The sequence below is a fragment of the Gorilla gorilla genome, chromosome 5 (genome assembly GCF_029281585.2).
Source record: "Gorilla gorilla gorilla isolate KB3781 chromosome 5, NHGRI_mGorGor1-v2.1_pri, whole genome shotgun sequence".
Classification (NCBI taxonomy): domain Eukaryota; kingdom Metazoa; phylum Chordata; class Mammalia; order Primates; family Hominidae; genus Gorilla; species Gorilla gorilla.
In genome coordinates, this window is record NC_073229.2 from 132,681,440 (window position 1) to 132,701,266 (window position 19,827).

The window sequence follows — 19,827 nt, forward strand, 5'->3', positions numbered from 1 at the left end:
TTTCATTTGCTCATTCATTCTGTAAACTTCATCATGCCAAGCACTAGAAATTCAGTGGCAAGTGAAACTAGATGGTGCTTGCCTTCAAAGAGCTTAGATAGCCTGATATCAGAGAAACGTGAATCAGATGTCCACAGAACTCAATGTAAAATCACCACTGTGGGATGACCTGTTAGACAGAGAAGGAGGCATATGGTGCTGTGAGAGTCTAGCAGGGGAGAGTGCACTGATCTGTGGGGTGGGAAATCCTCTGAGGGCCACCTGTGGCAGAACCATGTGGCCTACTTAAAAATCCAGATTCCAGAGCTCACCCATCCCCACCCCAGCAAATGAGTACCAGGCATGGGGCCAGGAACTGCATGTTCTCATGTTTCTCAGGTGCTTCTTATAAACGCTGAGAAGAGTGAGGGCTAAACTCTATGCACAGAATGAAAATGGGTAACCAGCATGGGGAGTTTGCAGCAACCGCTCTGGGATGGGCCGAGTGTGAAAGGCAGCAAGTGTGGCTCTGATGCAGAAGCTGAGGGAAGCCCACCTAAGGGAGTGCTATCAAAAGCTGCTGTGCATCCCCGCAGAGCCCACACACATGTGATGGGGAATCTGGAGAGGCAGAAGGCTGAGGACACAGAGCTGGGGGATGGAGGCCCATCAGCTGTGAGTGGTGGCCTTCCACAGACTCGACTCTACAGTAATGGTGGGGAGGGCAGGAGTGGAATGAAGGGCAGGGGCCTGGAGGCTGCTGTTTTTACAGGACTAGGCTTCAAGAAGAAGACAACAGAGGGGCATGAATAGGATGGCTCATAGTGGAGGATGGAGAGACTCGTTATTTTGATATTTCAGCTAGGAATGCCTTACAGAAAGCTTATGGTCCCCATCCCTCAGTCCCACCCCCTAACCCTACCTCACCCCCACCTTTTCACTTCTTAATCGAAGGAAAAAAGAATTTTTCTGGCAATATGATAGAATATTCAAACTAACCTCCTAACATTCCCTTTAACTAAATCACACATTTAGAGATTACACTTTTTATTAAAGTGTAGTCAAAACTATTTTATTTCAAAAATTGGTAGCATTAAACAGACATTATTCTAGAATGTATTCATGGAGATTTGTGAAAGAAGGATATACCCATGTAAATAATGAAAAATTGTCTTTGATTAAAATAACTTATAAGAGGAGGTAGAAGGCCATTTGGATATGGAAAATCTAGTGTCAAATGTCAACACATGATTTTTAAGTACTGGTGTATTATTATTTAAATAATGATTTTAAAAGATAGCTATGAATCCTGAAGACAAATTCAGGACTTTTAAAACATCAAGAAGAATATGTTTTGTATGGTGGAGCCAAGATGGCCAAATAGGAACAGCTCCAGTCTACAGCTCCCAGCATGAGCGACGCAGAAGGTGAATGATTTCTGCATTTCCAACTGAGGTACTGGGTTCATCTCACTGGGGATTGTCAGACAGTGGGTGCAGGACAGTGGGTGCAGCGCACCAAGCGTGAGCCGAAGCAGGGCAAGGCATCGCCTCACCCGGGAAGCACAAGGCATCAGGGAATTCCCTTTCCTAGCCAAGGAAAGGGGTGACAGATGGCACCTGGAAAATCAGATCACTCCCACCCTAATACTGTGCTTTTCCAACAGTCTTAGCAAACGGCACACCAGGAGATTATATCCCACGCCTGGCTTGGAGGGTTCCACACCCACAGAGCCTCGCTCATTGCTAGCACGGCAGTCTGAGATCAAACTGCAAGGCGGCAGCAAGGATGGTGGAGGGGCGCCTACCATTGCCAAGGCTTGAGTAGGTAAACAAAGCGGCTGAGAAGCTCCAACTGGTTGGAGCCCACTGCAGCTCAAGGAGGCTTCCCTGTCTCAGTAGACTCCACCTCTGGGGGCAGGGCATAGCCATACAAAAGGCAGCAGAAACCTCTGCAGACCTAAATGTTCCTGTCTAACAGCTTTGAAGAGAGTAGAGGTTCTCCCAGCACACAGCTTGAGATCTGAGAACGGACAGACTGTCTCCTCAAGTGGGTCCCTGACCCCCAAGTAGCCTAACTGGGAGGCACCCCCCAGTAGGGGCAGACTGACACCTCACACGGCTGGGTACTCCTCTGAGACAAAATTTCCAGAGGAAGGATCAGGCAGCAAAATTTGCTGTTCACCAGTATCTGCTGTTCTGCAGCCTCCACTGCTGATACCCAGGCAAACAGGGTCTGGAGTGGACCTCCAGCAAACTCCAACAGACCTGCAGCTGAGAATCCTGACTGTTAGAAAGAAAACTAACAAACAGAAAGGACATCCACACCAAAACCCCATCTGTACGTCACCATCATCAAAGACCAAAGGCAGATAAAACCACAAAGACGGGGAAAAAACAGAGCAGAAAAACTGAAAATTCTAAAAATCAGAGCGCCTCTCCTCCTCCAAAGGAACGCAGCTCCTCGCTAGCAACGGAACAAAGATCGGGTTACCCACAAAGGGAAGCCCATCAGACTAACAGTGGATCTCTTGGCAGAAACTACAAGCCAGAAGAGAGTGGGGGCCAATATTCAACATTCTTAAAGAAAAGAATTTTCAACCCAGAATTTCATATCCAGCCAAACTAAGCTTCATAAGTGAAGGAGAAATAAAATCCTTTACAGACAAGGAAATGCTGAGAGATTTTGTCACCACCAGGCCTGCCCTACAACAGCTCCTGAAGGAAGCACTAAACATGGAAAGGAACAACCGGTACCAGCCACTGCAAAAACATGTCAAATTGTAAAGACCATCGAGGCTAGGAAGAAACTGCATCCACTAACGAGCAAAATAACCAGCTAACATCATAATGACAGGATCAAATTCACACATAACAATATTAACCTTAAATGCAAATGGGCTAAATGCTCCAATGAAAAGACACAGACTGGCAAATTGGGTAAAGATTCAAGACCCATCAGTGTGCTGTATTCAGGAACCCCTTCTCACATGCAGAGACACACATGGACTCAAAATTAAGGGATGGAGGAAGATCTACCAAGCAAATGGAAAACAAAAAAAGGCAGGGGTTGCAATCCTAGTCTCTGATAAAACAGACTTTAAGCCAACGAAGATCAAAAGAGACAAAGAAGGCCATTACATAATGGTAAAGGGATCATTTCAACAAGAAGAGCTAACTCTCCTAAATATATATGCACCCAATACAGCAGCACCCAGATTCATAAAGCAAGTCCTTAGAGACCTACAAAGAGACTTAGACTCCCACACAATAATAATGGGAGACTCTAACACCCCACTGTTAACATTAGACAGATCAACAAGACAGAAAGTCAACAAGGAAATCCAGGAATTGAACTCAGCTCTGCACCAAGCGGACCTAATAGACATCTACAGAACTCTCCACCACAAATCAACAGAATATACATTCTTTTCAGCACCACACCACACCAATCCAAAATTGACCACATAGTTGGAAGTAAAGCTCTCCTCAGCAAATGTAAAAGAACAGAAATTATAACAAACTGTCTCTCAGACCACAGTGCAATCAAACTAGAACTCAGGATTAAGAAACTCACTCAAAACCACTCAACTACATGGAAACTGAACAACCTGCTCCTGAATGAACTACTGGGTACATAACGAAATGAAGGCAGAAATAAAGATGTTCTTTGAAACCAACGAGAACAAAGACACAGCAAAGCAGTGTGTAGAGGGAAATGTATAGCACTAAATGCCCACAAGAGAAAGCAGGAAAGATCTAAAATTGACACCCTATCATCACAATTAAAAGAACTAGAGAAGCAAGAGCAAACACATTCAAAAGCTAGCAGAAGGCAAGAAATAACTAAGATCAGAATAGAACTGAAGGAAATAGAGACACAAAAAACCCTTCAAAAAATCAGTGAATCCAGGAGCTGGTTTTTTGAAAAGATCACCAAAATTGATAGACCACTAGCAAGACTAATAAAGAAGAAAAGAGAGAAGAATCAAATAGACACAATAAAAAATGATAAAGGGGATATCACCACTGATCCCACAGAAATACAAACTACCATCAGAGAATACTATAAACACCTCTACGCAAATAAACTAGAAAATCTAGAAGAAATGGATAAATTCCTGGACACATACACCCTCCCAAGACTAAACCAGGAAGAAGTTGAATCTCTGAATAGACCAATAACAGGCTCTGAAATTGAGGCAATAATTAATAGCTTGCCAACCAAAACAAGTCCAGGACCAGATGGATTCACAGCCGAATTCTACCAGAGGTACAAGGAGGAGCTGGTACCATTCCTTCTGAAACTATTCCAATCAATAGAAAAAGAGGGAATCCTCCCTAACTCATTTTATGAGGCCAGCATCATCCTGATACCAAAGCCTGGCAGAGACACAACAAAAAAAGAGAATTTTAGACCAATATCCCTGATGAACATCAATGCAAAAATCCTCAATAAAATACTGGCAAACCGAATCCAGCAGCACATCAAAAAGCTTATCCACCATGATCAAGTGGGCTTCATCCCTGGGATGCAAGGCTGGTTCAACATACACAAATCAATAAACGTAATCCAGCATATCTACAGAACCAAAGACAAAAACCACATGATTATCTCAATAGATGCAGAAAAGGCCTTTGACAAAATTCAACAGCCCTTCATGCTAAAAACTCTCAATAAATTAGGTATTGATGGGACGTATCTCAAAATAATAAGAGCTATCTATGACAAACCCACAGCCAATATCATACTGAATGGGCAAAAACTGGAAGCATTCCCTTCGAAAACTGGCAAAAGACAGGGATGCCCTCTCTCACCACTCCTATTCAACATAGTGTTGGAAGTTCTGGCCAGGGCAATCAGGCAGGAGACAGAAATAAAGGGTATTCAATTAGGAAAAGAGGAAGTCAAATTGTCCCTGTTTGCAGATGACATGATTGTATATCTAGAAAACCCCATCGTCTCAGCCCAAAATCTCCTTAAGCTGATAAGCAACTTCAGCAAAGTCTCAGGATACAAAATCAATGTGCAAAAATGACAAGCATTCTTATACACCAATAACAGACAAACAGAGAGCCAAATCATGAGTGAACTCCCATTCACAATTGCTTCAAAGAGAATAAAATACCTAGGAATCCAGCTTACAAGGGATGTGAAGGACCTCTTCAAGGAGAGCTACAAACCACTGCTCAATGAAATAAAAGAGGATACAAACAAATGGAAGAACATTCCATGCTCATGGGTAGGAAGAATCAATATCATGAAAATGGCCATACTGCCCAAGGTAATTTATAAATTCAATGCCATCCCCGTCAAGCTACCAATGATTTTCTTCACAGAATTGGCAAAAACTACTTTAAAGTTCATATGGAACCAAAAAAGAGCCCGCATTGCCAAGACAATCCTAAGCCAAAAGAACAAAGCTGGAGGCATCACACTACCTGACTTCAAACTATACTACAAGGCTGCAGTAACCAAAACAGCATGGTACTGGTACCAAAACAGAGATATAGACCAATGGAACAGAACAGAGCCCTCAGAAGTAATGCCACATATCTACAACTATGTGATCTTTGACAAACCTGACAAAAACAAGAAATGGGGAAAGGATTCCCTATTTAATAAATGGTGCTGGGAAAACTGGCTAGCCATATGTAGAAAGCTGAAACTGTATCCTTTCCTTACACCTTATACAAAAATTAATTCAAGATGGATTAAAGACTTAAATGTCAGACCTAAAACCATAAAAACCTTAGAACAAAACCTAGGCAATACCCTTCAGGACATAGGCATGGGCAAGGACTTCTTCATGTCTAAAACACCAAAAGCAATGGCAACAAAAGCCAAAATTGACAAATGGGATCCAATTAAACTGAAGAGCTTCTGCCCAGCAAAAGAAACTACCATCAGAGTGAACAGGCAGCCTACAGAATGGGAGAAAATGTTTGCAATCTACTCATCTGACAAAGGGCTAATATCCAGAATCTACAATGAACTCAAACAAATTTACAAGAAAAAAAACAACAAACCCATCAAAAACTGGGTGAAGGATATGAACAGACACTTCTCAAAAGAAGACATTTATTCAGCCAAAAGACACATGGAAAAATGCTCATCATCACTGGCCATCAGATAAATGCAAATCAAAACCACAATGAGATACCATCTCACACCAGTTAGAATGGCAATCATTAAAAAGTCAGGAAACAACAGGTGCTAGAGAGGATGTGGAGAAATAGGAACACTTTTACACTGTTGGTGGGACTGTAAACTAGTTCAACCATTGTGGAAGTCAGTGTGGCAATTCCTCAGGGATCTAGAACTAGAAATACCATTTGACCCAGGCATCCCATTACTGGGTATACACCCAAAGGATGATAAATCATGCTGCTATAAAGACACATGCACACGTATGTTTATTGTGGCACTATTCACAATAGTAAAGACTTGGAACCAACCCAAATGTCCAACAATGATAGACTGGATTAAGAAAATGTGGCACATGTACACCATGGAATACTATGCAGCCATAAACAATGAGTTCATGTCCTTTGTAGGGACATGGATGAAGCTGGAAACCATCATTCTCAGCAAACTATGGCAAGGACAAAAAACCAAACACCGCATGTTCTCACTCATAGGTGGAAATTGAACAATGAGAACACATGGACACAGGAAGGGGAACTTCACACACCGGGGCTTGTTGTGGGGTGGGGGGAGGGGGGAGGGATAGCATTAGGAGATATACCTAATGTTTTTTTTTTTTTTTTAATTATACTTTAAGTTTTAGGGTACATGTGCACATTGTGCAGGTTAGTTATATACGTATACATGTGCTGAGATATACCTAATGTTAAATGATGAGTTAATGGGTGCAGCACACCAACGTGGCACATGTATACATATGTAACAAACCTGCACATTGTGCACATGTACCCTAAAACTTAAAGTATAATAATAAAAAAAAATATGTTTTGTATTTAAACTAGTGGATATAAAAAATATAAAAGCTGTTTCCAATATATGATCACATATGAACACTCATTCAAATACTTATGTAATCAAGAGATATTAATGTAAATCTTAGTCTTTTTGAAGAATGTCCTAGCAGGATGCTAAGATAATAAATGTAGGTTCTGGACACTCACTGGCCTAATTAGAATAGCAATGCACTGAACTTAGCAGTCTGCTGTGCAGCAAAAGCGTAACTAACCTCTTTACAGTGTCCCTGGGGAGCGTTTTAGGTGCACAGACCAGCTCCAAACAGCCAGGTATAAATGTCAACATCACAGTGTAATCATCTTAGTCAGTATGTGGTGCTATAACAAAATACCATGGTCTGGGTAATTTATAAATAATAGGAATTTATTTCTTCCAGTTCTGTGAGGTCTGAGATCAAGGAGCCAGCAGGTTTGGGTGTTTGGTGAGGGCTACTATCTGCTTTGTTGCCACCAGAGGGCACAAATGTTGTTCTCGCATGGTGGAAGGAATGGAAGGCAAAAAGTGGTGAACTCCCTCCATCAAATCCTGTATAAAGGCACCGAATCCCATGCATGAAGGCAGAGCCTCATGACTCAATCATATCCTAGAGGCCACACCTCTTAATCCTGTTGCATTGTGGAGTAAGTTTCAGCATGAATTTTGGATGGGACAAAAACATTCAAACCAGAGCAGTAATGGCAAAAGCATTGGACTAAGAACTGAAGATCTGGGCTGACATCTTGAGCTGAGTCCTCTCCAGCCCTGAAGTCTCCCAATAAACCTTTGTGCCCTACTTCACAGGGTGGTATGAGTTGTGTGGAAATATTCTGAAAAGTACTATGCAGTTTTAAAACACTGCTTTAAAGAGATAAACAATTAGGGGAAAAAAATGGACGTCTTAAAAGCAAAGATCCAAGCTCCTGTATGTGAAAAACAGACTTTTATTTTGTGAGATTTTTCTTACCTTCAACTTGTGAAATGTAAAGAGTAACACATTTACCCATTTTCTTCTATTTCAGGTGCGTATAATTTGCTCTGCGTCGACTCCTATATCAAGCTTATTTTTGCATCAACATCATGACAGTGAGTTGGAGCAAAGCAGAATACTGATGGATGATTTGGGGCTGAGCCAGGTAGGCGATATTAACATAATCTCTTTTTATTATAAAACAGCTTAATTGTTTTTGGTTTGATGCATGGCTACATTTTGAAGAAGAAATGCAGTGTATAGTTAACCATTGATTGGCGCTTCTTCTATAAGCCCATGTAACAAATTTATCATTCTCAATATCACTGAATATAGAAAATTATAAACTTACAGTGGAAGGAACCTTAGTGGTCATGTAGTTCAGTGCTCCATTTTGCATGTGATAAAAATGAAGCCCACAGAGGTGGACTAAGGTGCCCACAGTCACACTGCTGAATAATGGCAGGCCAGAGCTGGATGCCAAACTACCTGTGCCTGGTTCTGGGCTTGCTCTGCTATACCATGCTGCCCTTTCTGGGTATCTTTCTAAATGATTGCTGGATTTGTAGAGTGCATGATACAGTATCCAAGCATGTAGGCTGGCTAGTCCAGGACCATGGAGTGCCTAGCAAGGCCCCAGGCTTGAAAAGAAATCCCTAACTAATCTCTCAACCTCCATTCTGCAAACATTTATGGAGTACCTGTGGGTGCCAGGCTCTGAGGACACTCTGTAGGGAACAAACAGATGCTAGCCCAGTTCTCCTGGAGCTTGGAGTCTGGTGATTCACCCCAGGCCAACTAGAAGTGACTTTGCGTTTTCTTCTTCTATAAGAACGTTACAGGATGTGTTTCTCAACTATCGACAACTGAAATATTAGTCAAAAGTTTACAACTATCAACACTCACCCCATGAGGGGAGCCCAATTCTTCCAGCCCCACAGGTGAAAGACCTCTGGAACAAGGAAACAATTCCTTATCAACCTGAATAGAAATGAGGCATTTTCAGGAGTTTGGGAGAACGAGGCCAATTTAAAAAGTGAACTTTCCAATATGATGACTTAAACCTATGTGTATGTCTTAGTCTGCTATAACAAAACACCATGAACTGGGTAGCTTACATACAACAGAAATTTATTTCTAACAGTTCTGGAGGCTGGGAAGTCCAAGATCAGGGTGCCAAATCTGGTACCTGATGAAGGCCCACTTCCTAGTTCCTAAGCCTCTGTCTTTTCTGTATAAACCTCACATGGTGGAAGGGGTGAGGGATCTCTCTGGGGCATGTTTTATAAAGGCATTAATCCCATTCATGAGGGCTCCACCCACAAGACCTAATCATCTCCCAAAGGCTCCGCCTCCAATACCATCACCTTATGGGTTAGGATTTCAGCATATGAATTTTGGATGTACATAAACATTCAGATCTAACCTAGAACAGTTTCATCCTGAAACCATCCCCCTGCCCCTGGTCCATGGAAAAATTGTCTTCCACGAAACTGGCCCCTGGTGCCAAAAGGTTGGTAAAGTTTACATCATTGGCTCTTAAAACTTTTTTCCCCTAGGCTGGTGCAATGGGTCATTCCTATAATCCTAGCACTTTGGGAGGCCGAGGTGGGCAGACTGCTTTGAGCTCAGGAGTTCAAGACCAGCCTGGGCAACATGGTGAAACCCCATTTCTACAAAAAATAAAAAATAAAATAAAAAAATTAGCCGGGTGTGGTGGCACACACCTGTAATCCTAGCTACTGGGGAGGCTGAGGCAGGAAGATCCTTTGAACCCAAAAGGCAGAGGTTGCAGTGAGGCAAGATGGCACCACTGCACTCCAGTCTGGGTGACAGAGTGAGACCCTATCTCAAATTCCCCTAGGATCAAGAAAAAATAAGCTCAGCAGACAGAGCCAATCATGCATGAAGAAATCAGGGAATGTGATCTCAGGGTCATGAAGGTTCACAATGGATCAGTGGAGAAGATGGACTTAGGAATCTAGAATTTTTCTCTGAAAAAGCATACTAGCAAACCCCTAAGGAAAGAGAAAAATTCCAAGCCCACTTAGTGGCCATGAGTCTGTGTTGGTATCACCAGTCTGGGGTTACCAGCCTCACAGAGACAGAGTTTCCCAATTTGGTCCTAGATGGTGGGATCAGTTGTCCCAGCAGCTGAAGACTAAAAACAGCCCTGCCTTTCAGCCCTGGCTTTTAGATCCCAGGCACATTCTCCAGAACCCAGACCCACTGCTTATTTGCATTTGCTCTCCTTTAGTCATTGGTTGGATTGGAAAAGGCTCTCCAGAGGTTTGTCCTTAGGGCCTCCCCCTTAGGCACTGGGACCCTGTCTGGAGGCCTACACCAGCCTCTTTCTAGCTTCTCAGAACTACTGGTTTGTTTTTTTTTTTTGCCATTACTTATTTCTGGTGTACACTTTTGGAGAAAGTTTTCCCTTTTAAGTTTTCTCTCTGATAATTTGATGTGTTTACTGCCTATCAGTTTAAATTGGTTGACTCTCTAGTCTCATTTAAGAGATTGTATATGGAAAAAAAAGTTATAAAAAAAGGCATAATCTAAACTGGTAAGCCTAAAAAGTTTTTTTAAACCTGTACTTAGGTTCTGTAAATTTTCATTTGTGATAGCTTTATTTTAATTTCTTTGTTTTATAACCAGGATTCAGCAGAAGGACTCTCCATGTTTACCGGAGAAGAGGAAATCTTTGCATTTCAGCGCACAATTTCCCGACTCACGGAAATGCAGACTGAACAGTACTGGAATGAAGGAGACAGAACCAAGAAGTAACTGTCACTTTTGCATAAATAAAACTCTAGACAAATGGTTAACGCAGGCAGAACTCCTTATTGTGGGACTTGAAGGAATCATTTTCTCATCATTAATTATGCACTTTGTCCTCTGGACCATTTTAATCTAAAATTGCTCTCAAGGATCTAGTGGATTAGCAAGTTAAACACTTAACATTTTTTAGGTCTGCTTTTTCTTATTTGGCCTTATTTCTGCACCATGAAATTAAAATCATCTCATTCCTGAAGATGAATGTAGGACCAGACATTTTAGCTTCACATTAAACCACCTGAATGAACCTTGAATGCACAAGTAAATGCAAGACATCTGGATACCTTCAAGCTTTGGCTGCATGGTGGTGGCATGTTAGAAATACATCTTTTATAATGGGGGAAGAATGCCCTATGTTTCAATTCAAAACAAAGACAGTTTTCCAATCTGATATAAACTAAAAGGGATAATATTTTAGAATATGGGCTTATATGTGGGGTTTTTTTTTTTTTTGGTTATGAATTACAGTAAATCTCCCAGGCCTTCAGATTTCTATGTAATGGAAGAATATGTTTTTAACCCTGAGATCAAGTTTAGAAGGCAGGACTTGATCTCAAGTGGTCACAAAGTTTTCTAAAAAAAATAGAAAATTATGATGGGATCAAATAAGGAGCAAGTGTCAAATTCCAGCCAACAGGCAGATCTGCAGGCAGAGCTACAAACTCTGCAGCCAGGAATGGGGACCAGTGAGAGAGTGTGGGCGGGGGGGTAGGTGTCAGAGTCGTAGGCACTCCAACAGCAGAGGAGACTCCCGCTCACATGAGGCCGGCCGTACCCCAGTGGACAGCAGGCTCCTTCCCACTGTTATAGACACTTGCTCTCCTTGCAGCATGCTGCCCCCGCCCTTGCCGCCGACTCTGCCGTGAGATGGACCTAATAGGAAATAGGAAAGAACGCCTGACAAGCCTGCTTCACAGGAAATCTGATTTGTCCTTCACTGAGCTCATTTTTTGCTTCTTTGAGTAAAACCTGGCTTTACTAACTATTGTCACAAAGTGGATCGTCAGCTGTGGATGAGTGTGAAAAACAGAAAAAATATAAAATCCACAAAATCTTGTGAAAATTAAGCATTTGGGGGAAGGTAAGGCATAGGTGAGTCAGTCCAATGAATACAATGGTCAACATAAGTAAGCTCTTTGAACCTATTTATTTTTTATTTATTATTATTTTTATTTTTTATATCTTGGCCACTCTAGCCATCTCCTGGCAGGGGTAGTGTGGCACAGCATGGCCCTATTTAATTTCTTAGTCAATAATCCATCACATAGTCTCTTTTAGGTATTAACCTAATTAAGGCAAGCAGGTGGATGGATGAGTACCCAAGCCTAGAGAAGAGTTTAAATCAAGCCTTCTGTAAATGAAATGTGGTTTAAAGATATTTTTATTGAAGTGAAACACAGTAATTTCAAAGAGGTTACGTAATAGGGAGAAAGGATGGGAAATAACCACTTTGTGCTGGATTGAATGCTACATATTTACATTAGCTCAGTTAAAAAAAATAGTCTTAGAAAGTGAATATTATAACCCCTGTTTAAAAATAAGAAAACTGAGTCTTGGGAAAGTTAAGTAGCTTGACCTGAGATTCACAGTTTACAACTACAAAACTCATATACTATATTTTATACCACACTGTCTCTTACTCTTACTATTTAAAAAAAAGAGATTGTTTTAAAAATTGATTCATTTAACTCAGTGAATGAAGTTGAAGATAAATTTACAACAGAACCATTGATTTGAACTCAGTGAATATAAAATGTTTAACTTTATTCTTTAGATCTTAGCTTTTTACTTTTCACATTCCTTTGGTAATTATTCTGTATCTTAATTTTTTAAAAAATCATGTGAAGGGACAGACAGATAGATGGACAGTATGACCGATAGACAGACCTGTCCCTGAGTGTGAGTGTATGTAGAAGAGTCCCCCTGTCAAGTTATGTTATGAAAGTTCATCTGAGGTCAGATATTGGGAATAAAGTTTCATTTTTCCATTGAAACAATCACGTAATGTTAGTTGGGGTGCTGGTCAAACGCATAGGAGCCTATGTAATTCTCAGTGTAGCTTCCCTACAATGTCATTTTGGTACGAAAGAACTTAAACCCTGAGAAAAAAACTGTAGCTCAGTCTCCACCTAAGTAACTAGAGCATGTGCCCACTTCTGTGCCCCCAATCCACAATCTCCTTCCCCAGTTCCAGGGGCCTGGTGGGATTGGCTGCAGTGGAAGAGGCTCTTTGAGCTGGGAGAAGGGTTTATGCAGAAAGTGGGGCTAGAAGGCTTTGACTGGATCTCTGGAGGGGAGGGAGTTCCATGGTGGCTGGAAATCTCCAAAGTTTGTTTCATAAAATAGCATGCAAGAAAAAAACCCAAGTCTTCAAGAATAGCCATCACTAGGAAACAGTATGGTAGCTCTACTAAAAGAAAAGTAATGCCAACATGAAAAACAACCCCTAGATTGGAGAGCAACATTTCACTTTGTATGTCTTTCTTCTGAGCCCTGCCCCTATTGCATTCTCAGCATTCCAGTCTTTCTTCATAGAAGTCTCTCAGCAAATGCTCTTTTTTTGAAATGCCTTAAATGTATACTTTGAGACAGAGGTTTGAGCTGAGTACTGCTGTGGAAAGCTCCTGCTCAATTCAAAACACAGACGGGGAGATGTCTTTAGAGTCAGGAGAAAACATCATGTGCCAAGGGTGCTCTCCAAACTGATGACTAGTTCCCAGACTTAACAGAGGTCAAGCGGAGAAAAAGGAAAACTTTCTTTAGAGAAGAAAAAGAAAAATCTTATCACTTCTCATATTTCTTTAGGCAGTGTATGAGCTTATTTGCTGATATCACTAATCCTGAGATGAAAAACAGGATGGACTTAAGTAATTTTTAACCTATTTCTGAGGCCAAAAAGACTGTAGTATTATTTTAATCAAATTTATGCATTTTCAGCGGGACTTCAAATTTCAATAATAAGGCAATACTTTTATCTTCTTAAAGTATATTTCCTGCACTTATAAGTGTGCAAATGACATAATTTTAAAATTAGTTGGAATATTGAAAAAAATTAAAATTTCACTTGTAAAAGAAGTGGATGTGCTTATATCCATTTATTTATTTAAGAAACACATGATGTTTTCTGTGTCCTGGGCATGGTTCTATGTGCTTTATAAGTAAACTCTTTTGATCCATATAACAGTCTTATGAGATAGGTGCCATTATAATCATTTTATAGACAGGGAAGCTGAGACACAGAAAACAGCTAAAACAGATTAATAAATTGCTAAGATATAACTGAAGTCAATAAAATTAGCAAAGTGCTAACGTATTAAATTTTCCATTTCATTGCCTCTGTCCTGAAAACAGTATTGCTGGTCCATGTAACTTGAATCTACACTTGACGGCTGCTTTACCTGAGATTAAAAACATGCAGAAGGATTGGGCGCCTGGGTCCCTGACATTTGGGTTCCTGATCAGTTACGGGAATCTGTCTTGCAGCAAGTCTGTAAGTTACCTTTATTAGATTTACTAATCTCAAAAGAAGTCACTTGCTGGTAGGAAAGGATTTTCTTTGGAAATGAGTTTATAACTTCTTTTACAGTCAGAATTAAGATGAATGTTCCCTATTGGCATATAGCAGTTCATTTTTCTGGAACAGAAAATTACAAATGTTAAAATCTGCCCTCTTGTCGAGTGTCTACTGACTCAGTCCAGCAGCTCACTAGGACCCTCACATCTGTTGCCCTAGCTGGTCATTCGGTCCAGTCAAACATGCCTGTCCACTGGCCTTTCGTCTGTGCTGCGTGGAGCCATCAGTCTGTCTTACCTGCTTGCCTAGGGGGCTTTCCGGATGTCGTCCCGAGAATTTTCCCGTCTCAGGGCTGTACTTTCTGGGTTCCCGGTGGTTGATTGCTGGTCTCTAATGATGCAGTGGGAAGGGCTTGAGATCTGGCACTGGAAAATTCAGTTCTGCTAATTATTGTTTTGTGACCTCGACCAAGATAGTGCTCTGAGCCTCAGTTGTGTCATCTTATAAATGGGAATCATAATGCCCATTTCATAGAGTTACTATGAGGATTGTTGGTGAAAAGCGCTTTGCAAATGGCAAAGGATTAAACGAACATCAGTTGTTATTGATACTAATGATTATGATCATAAATCCTACTTTCTGCTTTGTGTTATAGCCTTTTGAGGAATGCAAAACAGAAGACACATTCCAACCCACTGGTTTCTAACAGAAGGGAAAAGATACGCATTAAATGGCTAGACACCAAAAGCACACGGGTCTGGCTTAATGAGATGCTGGAGAAGATTGTTAAATTCAAATCCGTGTTTTCAGGATTAATACAGAAAATGAATTGTTGCTTGTTTGGTGAACATCAAAGATTTCCCAGAAAGAGGGCACCATCTTGTGGTCAGTAGGATGAACTGACAGGAGAAAAAAAAGGCCAGTGGTTCTCAAGGTTACACATTCCTAGGCCTAGGTCCACCTCCAGGGTCAGATATGGTGGGTCAGATGTGGGGCCCCAGCATCAGCACTTGTTAATGTTCCTTGTAAGATTCTAAGGTGCAGCAGGGTTGATCACCGCCAATCAGGCAGGCCGTGGAGCTCTTGCCTGTGACTACACAGCCGGTACGCACAGAGAGCCCTGCCTGCAGCTGGGTCCTGACTCTGGGCGCCTGATGCAGAGACCACGGCACTTTCCAGGGAGCAGAGGCTGTTGCTATGATTCCTGGAGCCCAGGTCATCAGCACACTGGCACACACAAAAGCACCTCCCAGAGCCCACCCCTCTCCTCCCTGGAGACCAAGGCTCCTCTGCCTTTCTTCTCCACCCACACTAACAACGTCAAAATAGGTAACCACGCAGCACTTCCTAGTTTAGAAAGCACTTAAGGAGGCCAAGGCGGAAGGATCGTTTGCTCCTACCATATCCGTCGTCCACAGCAAATTCTGCAAGGGAGATGCGATTATCCTACTACCGATGAGGAAACTGGGGCACTCGGAGGGTAAGTGGTTTCACAAGCATATCGAGTAAGCACATGTCTTCTGGATCCCAACCCTGTGCTCTGCAGCCCTTCTGGTAGTAGTAATAATAGTAGCCCCCATTTTAAAGTCGTCGTGGGTCTTGAGGCTAGAACAGGAAAGATGTGGGTGTAGGGGTATGCACAAGGGTGTTGTTTTGCACAACCCCATATGTGATGGCAAAGAACTGGAATCAGTGGTTGGCAAACTTTGAAATATTTAATCTTCACAATAATTGAGAGAGTGTCCTACTTTGTCACCCAGGCACAATCATGGCTCGCTGCAGCCTTGACCTCCCAGGCTCAAGTGATCCTTCCACCTCAGCCTCCCAAGTAGCTGGGACTACAGGTATGCACCACCATGCTGAGCTAATTTTTAAAATTTTTTTAAAAACACAGATGGGCTCTGGCTATGTTGCCAGGGCTGGTCTCGAACTCCTGGGCTCAAGTGATCCTCCCACCTTGGCCTCCCAAAGTGCTGGAATTATAAGCATGAGCACCACGTCTGGCCCCACTTTCCACTTTCAAAATGCTTGCAGACCCCAAAGAGCTTTTATGTGGGTGGGATATATAATCACCAGTATTAGAAATCAAACAGAAATTGTTAGATATTTAATTCATTTAAAAATAACAATAAGCACATGAAATATTACCTAAATAGCATTATGAAAAATAACAGCATTTCCAAAACAAAAAACAAGTTAGTGAGAAAAGTGGCATTGTTTTAAATTTTTGCCAATGTCTGGTTTAGTAAAATACAGACAGATTCTCATACCTGCCTCTGCATTCAGTCTGTTGGAATATCACACATCATGTAGCTCCTGAAAAAATCAACTCTGTGCATGTGGGAGAATGAGTGAGAAAGGTAAATAATGTCTTAGTGGTTTTATGGAAAATGACTTTGACCTCATGGACTCACTAGGAGTCACAGGTCCCTCAAGGGTCCCTGGACCACACTTGGACAAGGCTGAGTTTATTGCTAATGGGATGAAGGATTCCCATGTGCCCACTGGAGACCACTGGTAAGAGCTGGTATTGGCAACTGGAGTGGAGAGAGGGTGCTAAGCATGGGAAGGGTGGGGCCAAGCTGGATGGGAATTTGAATACAGGAGAAGATGGTAGCCAGTCTACCCATTGAGACCCCCTAGCCACTGCCTCACATCATCCTTGTTGCTGCCTGCTGCTCTGAGCCCTAAGCACTTTGCCAGCCCAGCCCCAACCTTGCAACTCTCTTCTTTAGCTTCTCCTGTGTCTCAGCTCCTCCTTCTCTGAAAGCTTCTGGTTCCTTTTCCTTTTCTCACCATCTAAGTTCTTTCTTGGATCCACATAAAAATGGTGATTATAAAAAACAACACCCAATATTATACAAAGTACTTTCACACATAACGTCTTTTTCACACTCTTTTCTTGATGTCCATAGCAACAAATACCAGCCGATGCCAGTTATTCTCAAGTGTGTCTTCCCATCCCTGACTCCACCAGTCTCCTGTTCTGTACTTCCAATTGCCTACTGGATCTCTCCTTTTGAATGTTGCTTAAACTCAGTGTGTCTCAAATAGTTACCCAACCCAATCCTCCACACTGAAATATCTTCTGGCAGTGCTACACCTTTTGCAATGATACTGTCTCAGGCACTCACACAGCTGCAGTACTCTAATACTCTGCCACTGGCCCCTTGGCAGTCGACAAGAGCCAGTGATGTTGGGAACAGAAAAGAAGGGATAGACATTAGAATCATGTTACATGATGGAGAAAGGGTTCAAGATAAGTATCAGTGCAGGACAGGACTTGGAGAATGGTTAGTTATTGGAATGAATGGCAAATTCAACAATCTGAAGACAGGAGCAGTTTGAGCAAAGGTGATCCCAGGACTTTCAGCCTGTCCTGCATGTTTCTACGGTTTCATCTACAGTGACTGGATCAGTTCTGGAGTCTCCCAGTTCTCATTATCCACCTGGGGGCTGGGGATAAGACTCCAGAGAGTCCTAGGACAAGCTGGCCTTTGGGAATGCAGTAGATAGTTCTCATTTCTCTGATTCACTCTTTAGTTTATTGAATAAACACTGTCAAGTGCTTCTTATGACAAGGCACTCTGCTAGATGCTATGTGGGACATAATGAAGTTTAAAGCTTTAAAAAAAAAAAAGTCATTATTTTGGCCAGGCATGATGGCTCACGCCTATAATCCCAACACTTTGGGAGGCCAAGGTTGGGGGATCACTTGAAGCCAGGAGTGAAAAGAAAGAAAAAAGAAAAAGAAAAAGAGTTATTATTTTAATAGGAGAATCTATAGGTTGGTTACATTGCTCCTTAAGGAAAAGTCAGCAATTTAAATCAAAATTAAAGCTTGAATCTCTAAAACTGGCTAACCTCATCTGGAACATGTGGCTCCCGCTTGCACCTAAGATCACCTTCTCCACTGTCTACCAGGCTAGCATGAGCCACACCTGTTCAGTTTTCCAACTCTCAGCTAAGAGAAAGACTTCATTAATATTTGGAGGATACAGGCCGGGCACAGTGTCTCATACTTGTAATCCCAGCACTTTGGGAGGCTGAGGTGGGTGGATTGCTTGATGCCAGGCATTCAAGACCTGCCTGGCAAACATGGTGAAACCCCATATCCACAAAAAATATGAAAATTAGCCAGGCATGGTGGTTTGTGCCTGTAATCCCATCTTCTCGGGAGGCTGAGGCAGGAGAATCACTTAAATCCAGGAGGTGGAGGTTGTAGTGAGCCAAGACTGTGCCTTTGCACTCCAGCCTGGGCAACAGAGTGAAACTCTCAAAAATCTATATATATTTTGGGGATACAGATAATAAATTCAGAAAATACTTGGAATCTAGATGATATGGCTAATAAAATTTAATGTGATCATCTTCAGCATGAATCTCCACTTTGTTCTAGCTCTCCTTCCAGATTCCAGATACCTCTTCTATCCCCTCCACAAGACGATACTCACAGACATACATATACCTCTGAGTGCTTCCTGGAAAGGGCAGAGTCCAAAAAGAAGCCTCTTCTCCATGACAGTCATTGCTAGAACTTGCCCATAACCAGTTCTCTCTTTCCAAGCACACAGGTGGGGTCACACTTTCTGGCCCCTTGGCAGTTAGGCAAGGCCATGTGACTATTTCTGAGCAGTTAGTTGGCAGTGAGTGGAAGTGATGTGACGTGTCATTTCCAAGGTGAAGCTCTTACTAGCTGGCTTGAGAACTTTTAGATCTCTTTTCTTTTGCATGGAAAACCTGGAAATACCATGTTGAGACAGAGACAACCAAGATAAAATTGCCTGGAAGGCTGAGCCACCACGTGAAAATGCCAAACTACCCATGGCAAATGCTGTGTGAGCAAGAAATAAAATTACATTCTGTTTTTTTCTTGGAGAAATAAGGGAAAAAATAAAAATAAATTACATTCTAATAAACCATGGAGACCTTTGGCGTTATTTGTTATGGCAGCATAATCCAGCTTGTCTTGGCTATACACCAGACGGCCCGCAGGCCAGCCCCTTCAGGGTCTGTTTCTTGTCTGAGGACCTGACCCTTCCTTGGGAATTGACACTAAGAATGGCTGCTCTCCTTGGCTTCATCTCCAGACCCATGTGGCTTGCCTCTGGAGGGCTTAGCAATAGCAACACATCTCTCTATTGCCCCAAACCTCAACATTCACACATATGCTATAACTGCCCCAAGAAGAACCCCCCTGCATCCCTTAACTTTAAATACTGTCTTACTTGGGTTTTGTGTTTTTTGGGTCACAGTGAAAATATTAGGTAGACAGGTTTAAATGTATCCGATGACTTTAAACCTGACTTTGATACTCAAATGGCCAAGAAAGCTGCTTCCAATTCTTTAGGGCTTGGACTTGAGCCGTCAGTTGTTTAAAACTCTAAGCAGATGCAAATTATAAAAACCATTTGTTCACATATGAAGTCTGCATCCATAGAAAACCATTTTCAGAGTTGAAATCAATCTAACCAAAGAAGAATAGGCAGGGCATAAAATCAAGCAGTGCCAAGGCACATGCTTACCTTGACCCATAAGGAATCCAGCCTTT

The 19,827-nt window shown here is 41.9% G+C and overlaps 1 protein-coding gene across 3 annotated transcripts in view; it reads left to right on the top strand.

Annotated features, from left to right (window-relative positions):
* Positions 1-19,195, top strand: part of AFG1L (AFG1 like ATPase) — a 238,672-nt gene extending 219,477 nt beyond the window's left edge. Inside the window, exons 12-16 of one of the 3 annotated variants that reach the window (XR_010134338.1) lie at positions 7,980-8,093; positions 10,583-10,707; positions 11,592-11,843; positions 14,114-14,252; positions 14,932-19,195. Coding sequence is in view for 2 of the 3 variants with exons in the window: in XM_055390724.2 (XP_055246699.1) it covers positions 7,980-8,093; positions 10,583-10,707; positions 11,592-11,628 (276 nt within the window). In the remaining variant the exon portion in view is untranslated. Of the gene's footprint in view, positions 1-7,979; positions 8,094-10,582 lie in introns of all 3 variants that reach the window. The other 2 variants (XM_055390724.2, XM_004044494.4) reach the window with 2 other exon arrangements.
* Positions 19,196-19,827: the final 632 nt, after the last annotated feature.